The sequence below is a fragment of the Asterias amurensis genome, chromosome 5 (assembly GCF_032118995.1).
Source record: "Asterias amurensis chromosome 5, ASM3211899v1".
NCBI lineage: Eukaryota > Metazoa > Echinodermata > Asteroidea > Forcipulatida > Asteriidae > Asterias > Asterias amurensis.
This window is the reverse complement of record NC_092652.1, coordinates 22,563,957-22,585,654: the sequence shown is the minus strand read 5'-3', so window position 1 is coordinate 22,585,654 and position 21,698 is coordinate 22,563,957. Positions and strand designations below refer to the sequence as shown.

Below are 21,698 nucleotides of genomic sequence, written 5' to 3'. Positions count from 1 at the left end.
AAATATTTGTGGTTAGTCAAATCTACATTTTTGTTATAAATTAGTAAAATAGTTTTGCGACCAAAGCTCAAAGTTTGTGAAAACAAATTCTCAAATAGATATATATATGGGAGTTTGTCCTCATTGTTCTGAAGAAAAAAAACTATAACCGGTGAATTTAACAAACGGAGTGTTGCTTGACGAAAAATGAGGAGACACGTTGAATAAATTGACACTTGCTAGACTGTTAAGCTTCTGGTAGGTATGCTTTGAAGTTTTAGCTATTTTTGTTTAACATTTCGCAACGACAGGGAGGTTTAGCTGCACGTTCCGCGTGAACGTAAACGTGAACGTCAGAAAATTGTGTCGTTAAAATCGCACGTTTTTAGCATACGTGAAGTTACCATTTTTTTTCCACGTCAGGTACGTAGAGCGCGCAGACGTCATACGTGAGCATGAAACAAGCCCCGACGTCACCCACAGAAACAACACAATTGGTTGAGGTTCACGTTCACGTTTTGTGCTCGCATTACGTGCAGCTAAACCTCGCTAATATATCCGTAAGATGTAGCCTAACTTTAAGACCTTCATGTTTCTGTCTCCGAAGCCCATGTCTTTTGCTCACTGCTTTCATACAGAGGGTTGTCTACTAAAGTGCCACCATATTCATTGTCTCCTTCTAATTGGATGTAATCGTTTGATCCCTCCTCGTTACGGTCGTTACTTGATAATATCTCTGACTCTAGCTTCAGTCCACTTGATGGGGTTCTGAAACGAACGGGAGAAACGCACTGAGAATTTACACAAATTAAGCCCATTTTCTGATTCAATTTAACTCAATTCAATTTAATGCAATTCAACTCAATTTAAATACAAAATGGTTTATTTAAAACATGGTATCGCAGTTTTAAAAAAAGTATTCTACAAGTAAACATCATCTTAAAAGTATATCAAATGAACAAGAGAAAGAGGAACAACTCTATTTTAAATTTGTATCTTATATATGTAATTTATGTGTTTAAGTGATGTAATTACTGATAAGTCACAGCACTCCGATAACGACAAACGTTTCTAATACCTGTTTTTCTTCCGTTCACGGCAAAGTTTGACACACGAAAATCAATATAATAATTCCTTATGTATTTAATTTAACTTAATTTATTCTGAATCCAAGGACTCTCAGAAAGCGAACTTTAAATCACTGTAAGCCTAGAACCCTGTTTGGAGAGGAGAAAAATACCACTTTGTGTCAACCGACCACCATTGCAAACATGACGTAACAAAAGGGTGTCATTAATTTGATAAAGGTGATACATAATTAGTCCAATACATTTAGCAATGCCTCATGAGCCTCAAGATAAAACATTAAAATTTTTATGCTAATCACATGATTAAAAACACGTGATTTGCCTACCTTCGTTTACGCCAAAAGGCGAATCCGCCAATACCTGCAACGGCAACTACAGCCAGGGCAATCAAGAATACGAACCAATTTTCTTCGACCCAGCTCTTAAATACAAAATATGAGACTAGAAAAGTAAAGTTGATTTGGAATCATAAAGCAATTAGAATGATCCCCCTTAAAAAAGTTCAGCGTCACTTAAAATGAAATGAGGAGATTTTTTCCACTCTTGTTGTTTTAAAGTTTGCTCTGAACAAGGCTACAGCCACCCTCAAAGGGGCTACACGACAAAAGTTTATATGATTTAATGAGGGGAGCTGAAGGTAGGAATTTGATATTCCTCTTAAAACAGTCAAGATTGTAGAATGGAGGAAAACTAGCACCAGGCATACAAAGATGGGTATGGCTCCTTGTTAAACACATCTCAGCAAATTGATAATGCATGGACGAGAACAAAACACAGAAAGTTTGGTTTCACGCTCAAGCATTCTGAAGGAAGGAACTAGGACAAATACCAGGAAAATGTCTGTATCAAGAAAAGAACCTTTCGGTCGGTCGGTGGAGGGCAGCGTAACAATTGTTTTTACTTGGATTTGTTGGTGATAACATTGATACCCTTAGCTGAATCCGGTGTGTGGCGGGAGATTCTGTACCCCATACGGCAAAATGTGTACAAACTCCTGCTGATAGCGCCCTCTTTTGAATCCTCCTCCTTCAGCCCAAATTTATTTTCCATATGGGGGGACAACCGGCGCACAGATTTCCCCGGGACACCCGGGGTGTATTTCACAAAGAGTTAAAGTAACACGTTGCCGTAGATTGTAACCGTTTGTTATAAAATGCATATGATTGGATAGATGTTTTAAAAGTAGAATACAATGATCTACACAAATTTGCCTCAAAAATGCACGGTTTTCATTTTACTTTGCGAACTAACACGGCCGGCCATTTATGGGAGTCAAACATTTGACACCCATAAATGGCCGACCGTGTTAGTCGACGAGGTAAAAGGAAAACCGTGCAATTTCGAGGCATGTTTGTGTGGATCATTGTATTCTACTTTTAAAACCTCTTTCTAAGCATTTATTTTATACCAAACGGTTACAAACGCTTTTCACAAGACCAACTCGACCGATCCAAGGCAACGTGTTCCTTTAAGACTAGTCTTATTTAGAGTAAGGACGAGTTATACTCATTAGGGCCTAACCGTAAGTTTTGTTTTCTTTTTCTTAGGACTAGTCCTAAGTTTTTGTGTGAAATCGACCTCTTCCGTCGGTTTCACCAAACTCTTCCTAACTTAGGACTAATCTTAAGACTTAGGACGAGTTCAGTTCCGCATCCAAAGACGCATTGAATCCACCTTATGTTAGGACGGGTTTCTCGTCCTAACTCAAGATAGGATTAATCCTAGCGTTTCGTGAAATCGGCTGCTGGTTATTGACCTGCCGTCGATTTCACAAAACTCTTCCTAACTTAAGACTAATCTTAGGACTTAGGACGAGTCCGAAACCTGCACTGTAGCATGCAGACCTTAAGATTAATCCTAAGTTAGGAAGAGTTACTTGTCCTAACTCGAGATAAGACGAGTCCCAACTCTTTGTGAAATCGACGGCAGAATTTATAGGATTGAGGGCTCACCTTGCCGCCATCTCCTGTGGAAGCTTGAGGTACGGCCTTGCCTGTATACTTGTCATAGCCGATACTTTGAATCAAGGTATCACTGGGCGTTTCACTGATTGTATCCTCCACTAGATTCTTATCAACGTACCCACTCAATGACCTAGTCACGTATGTTACCTTTGTCAGTGGCTCACTGTAGGAGAATGATAATTTTGAAGAAGTGAAAGAAAAAAGACAAAGATAAAAAACTTTAGGCAAAATGAGGAGTGGTGGTGTGAAAGAAAAAAAAAAAAACTTTAGGCAAAATGAGGAGTCGTGGTGTGCTCATTCAGAGACCAAAGACAAATCAAAACAGGGAAAATAAAAAGGAATGAGAACAAATTGTAGCATTTCTACAATATTTGAAAGCAGTGCTCTCATTCACATTCTGCATCTACATGTATTTTCTGAACACCCGGTCTCAAAAATGCATTCTTGTGGAGCATTCTTTTGTTCTTTCAAATTTCCTTCACGAGCACCCTATCTTTAGAATTTCCCGATGGAGTCCTTTTATTTCCCCTTTTTCTATTAATGAAAATTGTCCACGGAATGACTTCTAAAAAAGGAAACAATCTAGAGTGCTTAAAATATTTGTAAGTGCAAATTAACCGTTTATCTGATGTGACGTAAGATTCCATACTGACGACGGTCACGGTAAACTCTCGTTTATCTCTCGCTGACATAGGAGGCAGTTCCTTTAAGAGCAAGGTCGCCATGTTCTTCTCAAAATCACGTGCTTCATTCGTTCTACCAAAGAGCATGACCACACTGCCAAACTTTCTCAAATCTACAAATCAAGACAATTGAAAGTGTTATTTTTATTGATTTACTTAAGTATTGTATAGGCCCTTTGTGCCATGGCTTTGAGCTTAGGCAATTACTCTCTTTAGGTTATTTGAAAAAAAGTGTACGTGGTTTTAAACAGGTGGACGGAGCCCGCCAAAGCCAAAGTCTGAGTTTGTTGGGAAAGAGTAGAACTGCTCTCCGTATCATTGTGTTCAGTCTCCCATTAAACGTGCCAATAAAAGTGGAAGTTACGAATGATGTCAGTTATTGTTTAGCATTTATGCCTTGCCTTGCAGCTGTAGAAAATAGCCCTTTTATGTTGGACTAATATATATCAGCAAGGCGAAAAAAAAATCTATAATCACAGTGATGATTGGTTTTTGAATAGTGTACAAAAGCATCGATCAACAGTCTTCAGCATTGAAAAGTTGAGTATAACTTAAACTTAGAGTCAAATAGACAAAAATCAAAATCGTCTTTACCAATTTTGCAGTTGGCACCAAAATAACCCTCGTTGCATGTGCAGTTGTATCCATTTGGAGCATCACTCGATGGAACACATTGTCCGTGTTCACATTGGTTTAGCGAGCAAGGATCATCGATGAGGTCTGTGCAGTACTCGCCCGTGTGGAAGGCATCGCATTCGCACCTTCAAGAAAAGTTGAAAGTGTTGAAGTTCTACTAAACACTTTCTTGACATTTTTTAAAACGATGTTGAGTTTTCTGAAAAGCAATTAATTCCTCTTATGGAGGAGTACGCTCACCCGCTCAAAAACACTAAAGTTGACCTATGTAAATGCTTATTGTGTGTTATAACAACAGACTGATACACGATATTCAGCTGTTCCACATTATCTAAGAGGGGTTCAGATCCAAGAGTTTTGTGTATTAATTTTTGTTAGGATCTGAAAACAATTTCATCCATATACCCTCTGATAAAGAATAGCCATCTGTTCTTTGATAGCAGGCTTCCAGATGTCTTTCGACAGCCTGTGCTAGGTTCTGGGGTTTCCAACACCACTCTCTCCTGCCAGCCACACCCCTTCCCGCTACAAACAGGCTTTACTGAGAGGTGCCTAGTTGACTAGTGTAACCTTCCAGCAGGTACAATTCCTTCGGCTACTCCCCCACTCTATAGGTAAAACGTACAGTTCTTTTCAAAGCTCTTTATTTTTTGACAAACATTTACCTGAAAGCATTCTCAAGTGCGATGCATGTGCCTTGGGAGCATGGGGAGCTAAGGCAATAATCAATCTGCACGCTGCAATCATCACCCTCGTACCCAGGGTCGCAGTCACACACGCCGTTGTCACAATGCCCCTTTAAACACTCTCGCTGTAAAGAAACATGTCACAGTGCCTTTAAACTAAACACAGTAGCTCAATTTACTTCTTGGTTTGAAGATACATATTCAATCATTTTGTAGGATATCAATGCTATCGGTGTATTCCTAAAGTTTACTCGGCTATGAAAAGAAATGTTTCAATTGTCGAGTTATAAAAAATTTTTTTTTTTGCTGTAACTATATTAAATGGCCCGTGATAATTTTGTTTAAAAAACCACCTAAAAATCCTGAAATAATCTGCACCAAATTAGTACAAAACTCTCACCTCGCAGACACACTTGTAGCCGTTGAATTCATCTTGGCAAATGCCGTGAATACAGGGCGAGCTTCGGCACTCGTCGGTCTCCTCACCACACTGCTCTCCTCCGTACCCCGTCGGACAATCGCAGGAGAATCCATCAATAAGATCGGCACAGGTACCGTTCATCATACAAGGCGAGCTCTCACATTCGTCGATTTCATACTGACAGACTGAACCCTCATACCCAGCACTACAGAGGCAAGAGAACCCGTTGAGCTCATCGGCGCACGTCCCGTACCAACAAGGTATGCTGGCACACTCATCCAAGTCCACCTCGCAGAGTGTTCCTTCGGCACCGGGAAAACACTGACAGGAGAACCCATTGATGAGGTCGGTGCAGTTGCCGTGAACGCAGGGTGAGCTCTGACACTCGTCTGTGTCAAATTGACAAGCATTTCCGTGGAAACCGTCTTTGCATTGGCAACTGAACCCTCGGTCTTCGTCGAAACAAGTGGCGTTGTTTTTGCAGACAGGTGGATCATCTTCACACATGTTAACGCCATCGATGCATCTTTGGAAACAAAGTGGCTCAATTTGTTTTTTATTTTTACTTTTTGGGCAAGTTATTTTGGTAGCGTTAATTTTTCAGGAAGAATTAACAGAGTCAAGGACTGCCGTGCCGTAATGTGAATGACAGTGTCCAAAGCCTTAATATAGGGTTATGTCTCATGCGACAATTTTAACAGGCAACCAGTTTCCAAGATGACAATTTGAATGTTCACGGATTTTTCTTGGGGACAGTAAGATTCGTGTGGCATGTACTGCAGAAAAGTTGGTTGCCTCCAAATTGCCTGTAAAAGTTGCCTCGTGTGAAAAGGTCCCTTACTGTATTTGGGTTGTGATAAAATCGTGTAAGATTGTACAAAATCGGCTGTTTAATATGAACCCAGCAAAGTAATGGTAAGCTTTTTGTAACGACGGTTTATAAAAAATCGTTTTAGTTTTGTGTCTGATGTCACGTTAAACACATTTTGTGGGTTTTAAAGTAAAAAAAAAAATATCTTCCCGAGCCAAGTGAACTGGACAAACTCACACAAATAAAGGGACATCAGGCTGGAAACAGCCAACTATCTCATACAAACATTGAACGTCTATGGTTAAGAAATGTAAAAGAGTGAAACTATCACTCTCTTGTCCGAACTTCACTCTAAATCGAGTTGAAAGTACCTGTCTTCCATCCAAAAAGAGTCGTCCTGAATATGGCTCTTTATGCAAGAGTGGTATGGTTGTTAAAATGAATGGGTTTTTACGCTTTTACATTTGTTAATACAAATCAAGAAATTGTGATTCAGTAACTAGACGACAATACTTACTCCAAATCAAACACTTACCTATAACCATTGGTTTGATCCAGACACGTCTCATTGTCAAAACATGGATAACTAGAACATTCATCAATGTTGACTTCACACAGGGTGCCGCCAAACCCGGGTAGACAACGGCAGCGAAACTCGGCAATGTCGTCAATACATGTAGCGTTATTCGTACACGGATCGCTAAGGCACTCGTTCGTGTCGTTCTGACAGAAGGTGCCATCGTAGCCAGGTTGGCAAGTGCATCTGTTTTGGGGATTAAATACAAGAATTATTTGGAAACAAATTTGCATTTCCATTTGTTTGCACACTAAAATGTAATACATAGGATTCCCAGTGGGTTTCAGTTCCAGTGGGTTTCATTTAAAGGCAGTGGACACTATTGGTAACTACTCAAAATAATTATCAGCATAAAACCTTACTTGGTAACGAGTAATGGGGAGAGTTGATGGTATTAAGCATTGTGAGAAACGGCTCCCTCTGAAGTGGAGTAGTTTTCGAGAAAAAAGTAATTTTCCACGAATTTGATTTGATTTCGAGACCTCAGATTTAGATCTTGAGGTCTCGAAATCAAGCATCTGAAAGCACACAACTCCGTGTGACAAGGGTGTTTTTTCTTTCATTAACACTCGCAACTTCGATGACCGATTGAGCTTAAATTTTCACAGGTTTGTTATTTTATGCATATGTGGAGATACACCAAGTGAGAAGACTGGTCTTTGACAATTACCAATAGTGTCCACTGCCTTATAAGGTTTAGTCCAAGCTCCAGCCAACATCTAGAAATAGATGAGTTGCCAAAGTAAATATCTTCATACAATTCAATCAATTTTTATTCGTCATGTCAGCATGAAAATCATTTCCTCAGTTTGCACATATAACAATTTTTAAAACATAAAAATACACTACAGAAATATATATTAAAAGCAAGATAAACCGTTAAATGGTAACAAGACGCGAACAATATATTATCAAAATTAAATTAAATGGCCAAAAAAAGGCTCAAACACAAACAGGGAATGGATATCATAAAGGATATGGGGTGACAGGGGGAACAAAGTGACATGACATAGGGAAGAAACAAGGACATATATAGAGAACGAGAATGGGCAGGGAGGGGAAACAAACATGGCTGTAAAAAAAGGCAAAGAAAATCATTGACTGGTCAAATTATACCTGAATCCTGCTATAAGATCTTGACATGTCGAGTTAAACATGCAGGGATTGCTGGCGCATTCATCTATCTCCGTGTCACACATATCACCTTCAAACCCCGCCTGGCATACGCAGTGAAAACCGTCCAGTCTGTCCACACACGTTCCGTTATTCTGGCATGTTTGGTTGATGCAATAATCAATATCAACCTGTGAAAGAAAACAAGATGTTTTAAAACGTACAACATTTGCTTTAAGTATAATTAGTGTCCCTATAGGCTAAAAACAGTTGAACACCAAGTGCAAAAGGTTCAGTTTTTGATCTGTCTTTAAGAAATGAACACTAGCTAAGTATCATTCTTGAGGCAACACTCAAAACTGGAACAATTTTTTTCCAATTAGAAATTATGCGACAATTGAATTCTTGATTATATCAGAATAAACTGACAGTAACGCTTCACAGATTCAAGTTTTGGGGTATAAACACTGCTATCTTTTTACCCAACCACATTTACTTAGAAGTGAAATGGTTCCCAAAAAGCTTTATACTATCGAGCTGAACTATCGAACTATCAAGCTGCTGTGGAATCTAATAATGTTAAGAGTGATTGTCAAACGTAGCCTATACCTCTCATTTAAAGGAACACGTTGCCTTGGATCGGTCGAGTTGGTCTCAGAAAATCGTTTTCAACCGTTTGTTATAAATGGGTAGAAAGATGTTGTTAAAGTAGAATACAATGATCCACACAAACATGCCTCGAAATTGCACGGTTTTCCTTTTACCTCGTCGACTAACACGGTCGGCCATTTATGGGAGTCAAATTTTTGACTCCCATAAGTGGCCGACCGTGTTAGTTCGCGCAATAAAAGGAAAACCACGCAATTTCGAGGCAAACTTGTGTGGATCATCGTATTCTACTTTAAACACATCTTTCCAACCATATGCATTTTATAAAAAACGGTTACAAACGCTTTTTATAGACCAACTCGTCCGATCCAAGGCAACGTGTTCCTTTAAACTCTAAGTTTACATTCTAAAGGTTAGAAACAAAAATGTTTTTCAAATACCTCGCAAAGATCTCCAAAGTATCCCTGGCTGCAATCGCACTGGAAGTAACCAACAAGATCTAGACATGTTGCATCATTCTGGCAAGGGTTGGACTCGCATTCGTTGATTTCAATCTGACACAACGTACCATTGTATCCAATAGGACAGTTACATGTATACCCATCTATGCCGTCTAAACACGTAGCATTGTTATGGCAGGGATTTGATTCACATTCATCTATGTTTATTTGACATGTATTGCCTTCGAAACCAGGTAAACATGTACAGTTAAACCAATCAATCCCCTCTGTACAGTTACCGCCATTTTGACAAGGCGAGCTTATGCATTCATTGATATCAACACTGCAGGTTTTTCCCTCGAAGCCTGGGGCACACGAGCAGGAAAAGTTCCCAGTGAGGTCATGACACGTAGAACCATTGAGGCAAGGGTTGTCTGAGCACTCGTCCATTTCACAGAATTCATCAACGTAGACAAAGCCGGGTACGCAAGAACAGTTGAAGTAATTCATAAAATCGTCACAGGTGGCGCCATTTTTACAGGGTGCTGATTCGCACTCATCTATTTCCACGTCACATTGCAGTCCTGATTAGAAAAGATAATAATTATGTAATTATACTTTCCATTGCAATAAATGGGTGGGTAATGTTGGACATGTGATATTACAAGTGTGACGCATCCCTAACCTGTCACCCCAAAGGATTCCACACATGAACGGTTCCCAACATTCCCATGCTTGCTTCCCTATGAACGTCATGGTCATGCGGGATATATGTATGCCATTATGTGTAGCTCACATTTGCAATCTATCTGCATCCGTAAAGTAGAGTTACTATTAAATGTCACAGTGGATTCTGTTGCCCGATAGACTGGTGAATATGGACGCGGTTCAAGACATCTTTGGCGTAATTCACGGGCCTCGAAGTGTGACGTCAGATGTTCAGGCTATAATATTCCCCGGTAAAATCAAACGGGCTGAAGGAAATTGAGTCAAAAGAGGGCGCTATGGGTCGTACAGAATCTCTTGATAAAAGGTGGGCCTACGTGAACTAACCTGACCAACCGTCATTGCAAACACACGAGAACCCATTTACGTTATCCACGCAGGTTGCTCCATTATGACACGGCCCAGATGCACACTCGTCTGTATCTATGGTGCAGTCTGATCCTGAGTTAATTACAGAATAAAAGAAAACCTCAGTTTCAAACCGTGTGTAAAGGCATGCACTGAACACCATTAGTATTTACTCAAAATGACAACTTACTTGGTAACGAGCAGTGGAGAGCTGCTGATTGTATGAAACATTGTAAGAAACAGCTCCCTCTGAACTTACGTAGTTTTTGAAAAAGAGGTAAATTTCCACTAAATATCAAATTGAGACTTTAGGCCTGAAGCCTTTTATTAGGCATCTGAAGCACAGACAAATCAGTGCAACAAGGACATTTTGCTTTAATTGTTCTCTTGCAACTTTGATGACCAAACTGACCTAACATTTTCACAGATTTTATATTTCATGCATGTTGGGATACACCAAGTGAGAATTTTAGTCTTTGACGATTCCCAAATAGTGTCCAGTACTTCAAATAAATCGCCGAAAATATAATATAACGGCGCAGAGAACAATCATAATATGTTTTACCTTCCCATCCATCATGACACATCTTGGCCCCCGTAGTTTGGTTGCATCCATAATGACCCTGGGTGTTGTCACGTGGTTTGCAATACACACCGCAGTCCGAAGTGTAGAAATTGGCGTTGCAGTAGATTTTCACTTTGTAAAGGAATCTGCCGAGACAATTTAATCACTCATAAAAAAAATAAATAAAAAAACAGATGGTGTATAAGCAACTTTCTTACCCTTATCTTTGAGTTTGTCTCTCATATCACATCAATTATAAAAAGAAATATTATTGGCATGGAATTTCATCTTTGAAAAGGCAAGGCCATTTTCATTTTGCAAAGAATAATAAGTAACATTATTTATTTAGGTCAAAGCACATGCTTCATCAAACGGACCCATTTCATTAAACGGACCCATTACTTACAAGCTGTGCTTTTTATGGGTTCAACTACAGTTTCACTCCCTGTTTACATAACACTGTATTGTATTTGACTGTTATACTTGTGAATATTGTGGAAATAAATGAACTGAACTGAAGAACACTTCCATTGTAAAATCTGAAAAACTATGGGGCACTCCGTGTTATTCCAGGCCTGTAATATACAAATCAAGTTGTGTACAGCGTCCCCCCTCCGGAACGGGAAAAGGCGGACAACTTTGCATAAACATGATTGAGTTAGGTACAACTTGGTATATAGCCTATACGTCCCTACCCCCTCTTTGGGAAAAGGCGGACATTTTGCATAACCATGATGGTACATAGCCTATTACGTCTAATGGGAAAGGGTATAGCTATATACCCTTTCCCATTAGACGTATAGGCTATATACCAAGTTGTACCTAACTCAATCATGGTTATGCAAAAATGTCCGCCTTTTCCCAAAGAGGGGGTAGAGACGTATAGGCTATATAACAAATTGTACCTAACTCAATCATGGTTATACCAAGTTGTCCGCCTTTTCCTAAAGAGGGGGTAGGGACGTATAGGCTATGTACCAAGTTGAACCTAACTCAATCATGGTTATGCAAAAGTGTCCACCTTTTCCCAAAGAGGGGGTAGGGACGTATAGGCTATATACCAAGTTGAACCTAACTCAATCATGGTTATGCAAAAATGTCCACCTTTTCCCAAAGAGGGGGTAGGGACGTATAGGCTATATACCAAGTTGAACCTAACTCAATCATGGTTATGCAAAAATGTCCGCCTTTTCCCAAAGAGGGGGTAGGGAGACTGTACACAGTTCGACACAGACGTATAGGCTATATAGGTTGTATAACCATACCCTTTCCCATTAGACGTATAGGCTATATACCAAGTTGTGCCTAATTAAATCATGGTTATATAAACAAGTTGTCCGCCTTTTCCCATTCCGGAGGGAGACTGTACACAACGTCTAATGGGCAACGGTATGTAGTTATACAAATCAAACTGTTTACAGCCTCCCTATCCCCCTTTTGGGAAAAAAAAGCTGACAGCTTTCCATAACCATGATTGCGTTAGGTACAACTATTGCGTTAGATTCAACTTGGTATATATACTAAACGTCTAATGGGAAAGGGTATAAAGTTTAGGACACGTATCGAATCGACAACTTTTGACAGATACCCCGCAAAGGCCTGCTATAGGGTAACATTTTACATACTTGTTTTATAAAAATCCAGAATTCAACCGCACCTTGTTAAACCATGACATGGTGCTATGTAAAGAAACAAGGTATCATACTTAAAAAACATAGCTCTACAATATCTTGCGGGAAGTTTACCGACTGTTGAAGCGCCCTGAGCTTCACTGAGTGACGGATATGAGCGCTTAAGAAGCCATTATTAACTTCAGAATTCTACTCCATAGACTCGGGCCCAATTTCATAGAGCTGCTTAAGCAGAGAATGGTGCTTAACAATATTCTGCTTAGCAAAAAGAAGCAGGATACCAGTCACATAATTGTACACATTACTTATTATTTTAGCTGGTATTTTTGTTTTGGTAAGCACATTATGTTATGTTTAGCTGCTTTCTGTGCTTAGAGGCAGTGAACATTTGTTAGCATACAAATCTACTTGGTAAAGAGCAATGGAGAGCTGTTGACAGTATAAAACATTGTGAGAAACAGCTCCCTCTGAGGTAACGTAGTTTTTGAGAAAGAAGTAGCTTTCCACGAAATTGGTTTCGAGACCTCTTAATTAGATTTTGAGGTCCCGAAATCAAGCATCTGAAAGCACACAACTTCATGTGAAAGGGTGTTTTTTCTTCCATTATTATCTCGCAACTTCGCCACCAATTGAGTCCAAACTTTCACAGGTTTGTTATTTTATGCATATGTTGAGATACACCAAGTTCAAGAGAAGACTGGTCTTTGACAATTACCAACAGTGTTTTTAGCAGCACTATGAACTTGGGCATGAATGAATGAAGTTGAATCGGAGCTGGGGATGATACTTACTCTGACTTATCGATCTTGATTGTATAATCCCGCCATGTTGCTGCATCAACTGATGAGGAAGATTCGATGGTGATATTTTGGTCGAACTCGCCTATGTCGTCCTTGCCGATTGTGTCATCGTCATATGCAAGTACTTTAACTCTCACTCCACCCTATAAGCCATATTGAGATACGGTGGACACATTACTAGGACAATATTTAAGTTTGTGTAAATTTGTCTGTTTAACACCTAAACCATACAGTGCACTCATTTAGTGGCCACCACCATACATCAACAAAGCTTATTGTGGGTACGCAGACAATTAAACATTGTTTGTATGATCGGGGAAAAAAAACTTGCCCAGACGGTTACTATTTATAAATGCATCAAATCAATTTCCGATACAAACACCAATTTTTGTTTAAAGATGCTTTGTCAGATTTTTTGTCCCAAACATTAAAAAAAAACAGCGCGGTGACCAAATTCTGCGTGCAGCAGATTATGCCCAGAAGTGTCTTTTACTTCTTTTCAAAGACAGGGATGATGCAGGCCTATTATCTTCAAACACAAGTAACCAATACCTCTAAATTGCTCTAATACGTTTTAGTGGATGTTATTCTTGCTACAAGTTAATATTTCGTGTTGTCAATGATGCCACATTTTATAAACATTGTCCTTGCTTAATGCTTCTTCTTACCTTCCAGTTATCAACTTTCAGAAGTTGTGGATTGGCGATGTTTTTCGGGATAATGGCAGGAAAGTCGAACTTGTTTTTGTTATCAAAAATAACATCTGTGTCAACCCTCATTATGCTGCAATCACTGAAGTCGTCCGATCTGCAATGAAAGAAAGTTTAACCAATTGCTTCGTATACGATCAACTCATTTTAATTTTGGAGTTTTACCAATTGTGAGGCGGTTCGCACGACAGCGAAGTTACAATGTAAAAACAAAAATAAAAGGGAAAAACCTGCAACAAACAAAATGGTACGGGTTTAGACGTTGTTAAAGACACTGGACACTATTGGTAATTGTAAAAGACCAGTCTTCTCACTTTTATCTCAACATATGCATGAATTAACAAACCTGTGAAAACTTGAGCTCAATTGGTCGACGAAGATGCGCGATAATAATGCAAGAAAAAACACCGCTCGTCACACGAAGTTGTGTGCTTTCAGATGCTTGATTTCGAGACCAAAAAATCTAATTCTGAGGTCTCGAAATCAAATTCGTGGGAATTTCCTTTTTTCTCGTAAACTACGTTACTTCAGAGGGAGCCGTTTCTCACATGTAATATACAACCCACCTCTCCCGATTACTCGTTACCAAGTCAGGTTTTATGAGAGTAAGTGTCCACTGCTTTTAATAATCACAAAAAAAATATATAAAAAATATGAATTTATTTACAATCAACAAAGGCGAATCAAGGAAACTAACAGTCAGTACACAATGAAAAGCATAATTAAAGCGACTTGGTATACAACAATAATGAATAATGAATATTTCTGACCCGGAGATTGAAACTGTGTAAATAAATTGTTCCCTGCTCAAACAACTCAGGTCTCGGGAATGGGGAGTACGGCGTCAACCACATAGCCACACGAAGCGGGGTAGGTAGCCTTCAGCAGCGGGATCCCCCAATCCCCCAGCCAAAACAAAGCATGAAGCTCATCGACCACAACCATGCAACAAGTCCTCCTGCCGGTAGTGTAGCGCCGTCAATTCCCTTGGTGTGGCCGGTCAGCATCCCATTCCGATCCCTGAGTCGAGCGAGGGCATTACAATGACTTTATTCACATTCATTACAATTACACCATTTTGTGACGACTTGCTAAAGTAATAACAGAACTTTAAGAAGTCAGTCAGCTGAGAACAATCCAGTTGAAAGGAACAGCTAAACTAGAAATGTTCGGCTCGGTAATAATGTGGTGACAGGAATTCCTTAACGTGAAAGCATACTCTATGGTGAACCTCTGTGTTGTGTACCATGGCATGCATAATACGAAAGTGTGGAAGGCCACCAGGGCTGGTTGAGTAATAACCAGAAGACCATTTTTATTTTTAACAGGAATCCAAAGCTCCTAAAAAAAAAAAAACAGCAACCATGTTGGAATCACCGCGAAAGTGTAAAACACTGTTGTGGCGATATCAATATTATCATGCACAGAACTTGTACCATGTACAATCATGACCTTTGCAATAATAGTGTGTTATAAGATGTCATGTGAATCGCAATCGAACAAACTGAAGAACAACCGCCCGATTACTCTGACTATTAGTGCTCATAGTTTTAAAAGGGAGTGGACACTATTGGTAATTGTCAAAGACTAGTCTTCACAGTTGGTGTATCTCAACATATGCATAAAAAACCAAACCTGTGAAAATTTGAGCTCAATCGGTCATCGAACTTGCGAGATAATAATGAAAGAAAAAAACACCCTAGTCACACGAAGTTGTGTTCGTTTAGATGGTTGATTTCGAGACCTCAAGTTCTAAATCTGAGGTCTCGAAATCAAATTCATGCAAAATTACTTCTTTCTAATAAGTATTTTGAGTAATTACCAATAGTGTCTACTGCCTTTAATAACGCGATTGATAAAAGCAATTTGATAACCCTCAGAAGAGTTTTGAGTTGGACACACACTGGCATTTAATATATTATTTGAAACAAAATTCACAACCTGGCTTGAAATTTTCGTCGATGCGGCCACTAACAAAATTAAAGAGTGCAGTGATTGTTTTTATTTAATAGTGGGGTTGAGCATATTTGTTTGTGTGCGTTTGTGGGTGTGCGTGTTTTTTTAAAGCCATTTACTAGTTAGATTTAAATAATGTGTGTAAAATGGTTTGATCTAAAAAAAAACAAAAAAAAAAACACACATAGGCAGTGCCGGCACTATAGGTAATTGCTCAAAAATAATTATTAGCATAAAACCTTACTTGGTAACGAGTAATAGGGAGAGGTTAATGGTACAAACATTGTGAGAAACGGGTCCCTCTGAAGTGACATAGTTTTCGAGAAAGAATGACTTTCTACGACTTTGATTTCGAGACCCCCGGTTTAGAATTTGAGGTCTCGAAATAAACCATCTAAACACACACAACTTCGTGTGACAAGGTTTTTTTCTTCTTTCATTATTATCTCGCAACTTCGACGACCAAATGAGCTCAAATTTTCACAAGTTTGTTATGTTATGCATATGTTTAGATACACCAAGTGAGCAGATTGGTCTTTGACAATTACCAACAGTGTCCAGTGTCTTTAAAGGTTTTGTGTGCGTTTGGTAATGACTAACAAATACTGTCAATGCAAACTTCGCGGTAAGAAGTACAGCAGCTCTGGATAGTATAATGCATTTAGAGAAACATTTCACTTCGAAATACTGAGACAATGGAAACATCACTTTTTATCCTCAACAATTGTGATAAGAAGCGTCACCGGTAATGCTTCTAAGATTATGTGTAGGCCTATTCCTATTTGGGATTATTTTTCCTGCATGCGTGGACATATTATTCACATAGGCCTACTATTCAAATTTTTGCCGATACCTAAAAAAGAAGACCATCTTTTGAAATGAAATTTTCACAGGTTAGTTTTATTATATACATCTACTTTTATATGGGATTAAAACATTCGCAGGGTTAAAAAAACAAACAAACAAAGGTATACTTTGCTTAAAAAAAAAAAAATAATACTAACCCTGACGTGTAGTCTTCATCAACGCAAACACTAAAAAATGCTTCGCACTTTTTGCAAAAAATAAATTTATCACAACACACGGTAGTCTTGAAGCTTTGGAATCGGAACTCTAATGTGGCGTCTGGTCTGACTGGGACGCAAACCTGTATAAAACAAAAAGAAAATTGGATATGCAATCAACCATAACATGCCAACCAAGGACAAAATAAAAATGAAAAATAAAAGGACTCCACAGGGAAATTCTATAACGACCGGGTGCTCGGGAATTATGGGAAAATCTTAACCAGGGACAATGGAAAGAACAAAAGATGTCTCCACATGGATGCATATTTTTGAGAATGTGTGTAAAAAAGAGGAATTGATTGGTAATTAATGAAAATAATTATTAGCATAAAGCCTTTCTTGGTGACGAGTAAATGGGGAGAGGTTGATGGTATAAAACATTGTGAGAAAAGGCTCCCTCTGAAGTGCCATAGTTTTCGAGAAAGAAGTAATTTTCCACGAATTTGATTTCGAGACCTCAGATTTAGAACTTGAGGTCTCGAAATCAACCATCTAAACGCACACAACTTCGTGTGACAAGGGTGTTTTTTCTTTCATTATTATCTCGCAAGTTCGATTACCGATTGAGCTCAAATTTTCACAGGTTTGTTATTGTATGCATATGTTGTGAGAAACACCAACTGTGAGTGTGAAGGCTAGTCTTTGACAATTACCAATAGTGTCCACTGCCTTTAAAGGAACACGTTGCCTTGGATCGGTCGAGTTGGTCTTTGAAAAGCGTTTGTAACCGTTTGTTATAAATGCATATGGGTAGAAAGATGTTGTAAAAGTAGAATACAATGATCCACACAAACATGCCTCGAAATTGCACGGTTTTCCTTTTACCTCGTCGTCTAACACGGTCGGCCATTTATGGGAGTCAAATTTTTGACTCCCATAAATGGCCGACCGTGTTAGTTCGCACAGTAAAAGGAAAACCACGCAATTTCGAGGCAAACTTGTGTGGATCATTGTATTCTACTTTTAAAACATCTTTCCAACCATACGCATTTTATAAAAAACAGGTACACAAGCTTTTTATAGACCAACTCGTCCGATCCAAGGCAACGTGTTCCTTTAAGTACGGGAACAAGCTTTTTATAGACCAACTCGTCCGATCCAAGGCAACGTGATTCTTTAAGTACGGGAACATCGTATTGGGGACGGTACCTGATTCTATGTGTATATGCATTGGCCCAAAGGTACGACACCGTTGCGATAAGAAGTAGCCTTTCTAAATACTTCAAGCTAACCTACATCAAACAATGAGAGACTAAATCACTGCCAACAAATCGTCGGTGTTATCATTCAGGTCAAAATATTTCATACTTTACTTGATAATTACATACATCACCTGTGTTTTGTATACTTTGAGGGTGACTAATGATAGACAACGAAATCAACGAGACTAAAACAATCTTAAAGGCACTGGACGCGTTTGGTAATTGTCAAAGACTAGTATTCTCACATGGTGTATCCCAACATAATTATGCATGAATTCACAAATCTGTGTAAATTTGGGCTCAAAGAAGTTGCAAGAGATTAATGGAAGAAAAACATCATTGTTTCAGAAATTTGCATGCTTTTAGATGGCTTAACAAAGGTCAGGCCTGAAGTAATTATTACCGATAGGGTCCAAGTAAGTTTTCAACTTTTTGTAATGCACGAATTTTTAACAGATATAATCTTTATGAAAGTGGAGAATAAGTTAAAGGCAGTGGACACTATTGGTAATTACTCAAAATAGTTAGTAGCATAAAACCTTACTTGATAACGAGTAATGGGGAGAGGTTGATGGTATAAAACATTGTGAGAAATGGCTCCCTCTGAAGTGCCATTATAGTTTTCGAGAGAGAAGTAATTTTCCACGAATTTGATTTCGAGACCTCAGGTTTAGAACTTGAGGTCTCGAAATCAACCATCTAAACGCACACAACTGCGTGGGGCAAGGGTGTTTTTTCTTTCATTATTATCTCGCAACTTCGATTACCAATTGAGCTCAAATTTTCACAGGTTTGTTATTTTATGAATGTGTTGAGATACATTAAGTGAGAAGACTGGTCTTTGACAATTACCAATAGTGTCCAGGGTCTTTAAAAGTCTCCAACCTCACGTTAAAACGGTGTAAAATTCAATTTTATCTGATTCTCCTTCATGACGAAATTTTAAACATGACGTCATCAAACATAAAACCCCAAAGTGGGTCTGTGCAATAAAAACAGGAATTTGTTGTTCTGTCATCAGGTTTATTCCAATGCCGATTGGTTGAATATCATCAAAATTGAGAATTGAACAAACAAAAATCCATACAAAAACAGTAGACAATAATTATTTATTTGAAAGGTGACGCTTGAACGTTCTGACAACAAAACGCTTGAAGGGTATCAAAGTGTTCAAACACAATGTCATATTACACCGTTTTAGACTTTTATAATACGAGACTTGTAGACTTGTTTCCCCAATTTTTATTAAAATAATCTATCTATTTGGAAAATTATCACAAAACTGAATTCATTGATTGAAGCCCCTCTTTTGAAAGCAACGTTGCAATTAAATGCAGTGTAAAGCGCTGTGGAACCCTGTGTAAGAGCGCTCTGTAAAATGCCCGCTATTATTATTATTATTACATGGTTTAAACATCCAATTAGAAGAATGCACATTCACAACATCCCAAAAAAAACACACTATGATGCGTGTCCTGTCCACGACGATAAGAGCACCAAACCAAACTCAAACTTTGGTGATTCTGTTCACCAGAGTATGGGCTCTTATAAGCAAGACACTTGGCCATTGCTGCTGTGTCCTTCGGATGGGACGTAAAGCCGTTGGTCCCGGGTGTTGTGTAATGCACACGGACCCAGTTCACTTAACGAAGAGAAGGGTTCCGCCCAGGTGATCCTGGTAGATTGACAGCATATTGCGCCACAGCAAAATTGTAAAATATACATGGTGCTGTAAATGAATTGGTACCATAATTCAAAACAATAACTTGCTGGAAAAAATAATATTAAAGCGCCTTGGACGTCACTGAGTGATGGATACTAAGCGCTATTAAAGACAGTGGACACTATTGGTAATTGTCAAAGACCAGTTTTCTCACTTGGTGTACCTCAACATATGCATAAAATAACAAACCTGTGAAAATTTGAGCTCAATCGGTCATCGGAGTTGCGAGATAACTATGAAAAAAACACCCTTGTCACACGAAGTTGTGTGCGTTTGATGGTTGATTTCGAGACCTCAAATTCTAAACTTGAGGTCTCGAAATCAAATTCGTGGAAAATTACTTCTTTCTCGAAAACTAATCCACTTCAGAGGGAGCCGTTTCTCACAATGTTTTATACCATCAACCTCTCCCAATTACTCGTTACCAAATGAGGTTTTATGCTGATAATTATTTTGAGTAATTACCATAGTGTCCACTGCCTTTAAGATGCATTATTATTGTTGATTGAAAATATAGGATTTTCATTTCATTTCCTTTTATTTCATTTTATTAGCATCATATTTCGTGGCCCACAGGCCAAAATAATTGGATGTGATTTACAAACATTAAAACTAACAGCAATAGCAATAAATAGTAAAAAAAACATTGAGAAAATTACAAGTAGGATTAAAACACGTTAAAAAACACACATGTTCAGGGCTGGATTAGGAACTAACAATCAATAAAACTACCAATAAACAACGCTTTTTTGACAACATGTACTCACCAGCAGTAAACTGACCAAACTCAGAAGCCTCATTTTTATGATACCACTGTCCATCCGGCTTGGTTGCATTAGAAACTCATTATGCCTCTGGTCAAAAAATTCCGAACACTTTTTATCTTTTTTATCAAAGTTCAATTGCCTTCAGTTGACCTATAATAAACACCGAGCATCGATCACGGCCACAAACTGATTAGTAAAAAACCATTAGGTAAGCCAATTACTATGAAGAAAAAAATGAGGAAAAAAAATTCAACCCAAAATACACTGAACACTAGCCTGAATCAAAACTAACAAGTAAATGTCTACAAATTTCCCCATTAATTTTGACTCTTGGTTTTGATTAGCCCGTTTTGTAACTTTGCATCATGATAGGAGTATTATCAGATAATAGGTTTCGCGGTAGCACCATGATTAGAAAGATTTTTTAAAAGTAGAATATAATGATCCACACAATTAGTATCACTCGAAATTGCGTGGTTTTCCTTTTACCTCGTCGACAAACACGGTCGGCCATTTATGGGAGTCAAGATTTTGACTCCCATAAATGGCCGATCGTGTTAGTTCGCAAAGTAAAAGGAAAACCACGCAATTTCGAGTCAAATGCGTGTGTGGATCATTGTATTCTACTTTTAAACCATCTTTCTAACCATAAGCATTTTATAACAAACGGTTACAAACGCTTTTAAAGACCAACTCGACCGATCCAAGGCAACGTGTTCCTTTAAAGACATCGGTAATAGCAGTAAATATCATTTGGTGTATCTCAACAATGCATAAAATTTGGTCATCGAAGTCCTAACTTAGTACTAGTCCTAGGAGATATACAAATTGCATGGAAAGTCCTAGATTAGGACGAGTAACTGGTCCTAACTCGAGATAAGACTAGTCCTAACTCTTTGTGAAATCCACCCCAGATGCCTGAATAATGCTCAGGCATAATATAAAGTCTTTTATTAGAGTGAGAAATTACCTCATTCTCAAAAACTATACGCTACTCTAGAGGGAGCCGTGCGGTTTATGCCATCAACGTCTCTCCTTTGCCCGTTACAAAAAGTGTTTCAAAAAATGTTTTTAAAAATGCTATTGAGTCTGATGTAGTAAAGAGATTAATACACATGGTGCTACAGCAATCCTCACTTGCTTAACCCGCTTGTCGGTCGTGATAAGTTTGTTGTCGCCACCCAACATCCAATATT

General features: G+C 38.6%; 1 protein-coding gene across 1 annotated transcript; it reads right to left on the bottom strand.

The window, feature by feature from the left end:
• Nucleotides 1-566: 566 nt before the first annotated feature.
• On the bottom strand, nucleotides 567-16,797 carry LOC139937567 (uncharacterized). The gene is made up of 15 exons (XM_071932773.1): nucleotides 16,748-16,797; nucleotides 13,746-13,884; nucleotides 13,069-13,220; nucleotides 10,647-10,792; nucleotides 10,061-10,174; nucleotides 9,008-9,591; nucleotides 7,962-8,149; nucleotides 6,804-7,031; nucleotides 5,437-5,983; nucleotides 5,016-5,161; nucleotides 4,309-4,475; nucleotides 3,650-3,827; nucleotides 3,020-3,194; nucleotides 1,394-1,488; nucleotides 567-747 (listed from the first exon to the last, which is right to left on the bottom strand). Exons 2-15 carry the CDS (start codon nucleotides 13,854-13,856, stop codon nucleotides 567-569), a joined length of 3,012 nt encoding a protein of 1,003 aa, XP_071788874.1. The 5' UTR covers nucleotides 13,857-13,884; nucleotides 16,748-16,797.
• Between the last annotated feature and the right edge of the window lie 4,901 nt (nucleotides 16,798-21,698).

Coding starts and splice junctions, on each gene's coding strand:
- LOC139937567 (XM_071932773.1), bottom strand. CDS start 13,856: ATGAGGGTTGACACAGATGTTATTTTTGATAACAAAAACAAGTTCGAC. Junction 10,175..10,646: donor GTGTCATGATGGATGGGAAG/GTAAAACATATT, acceptor TAATTAACTCAG/GATCAGACTGCACCATAGAT. Junction 5,984..6,803: donor GATCAAACCAATGGTTATAG/GTAAGTGTTTGA, acceptor TTGTTTCCAAAG/ATGCATCGATGGCGTTAACA.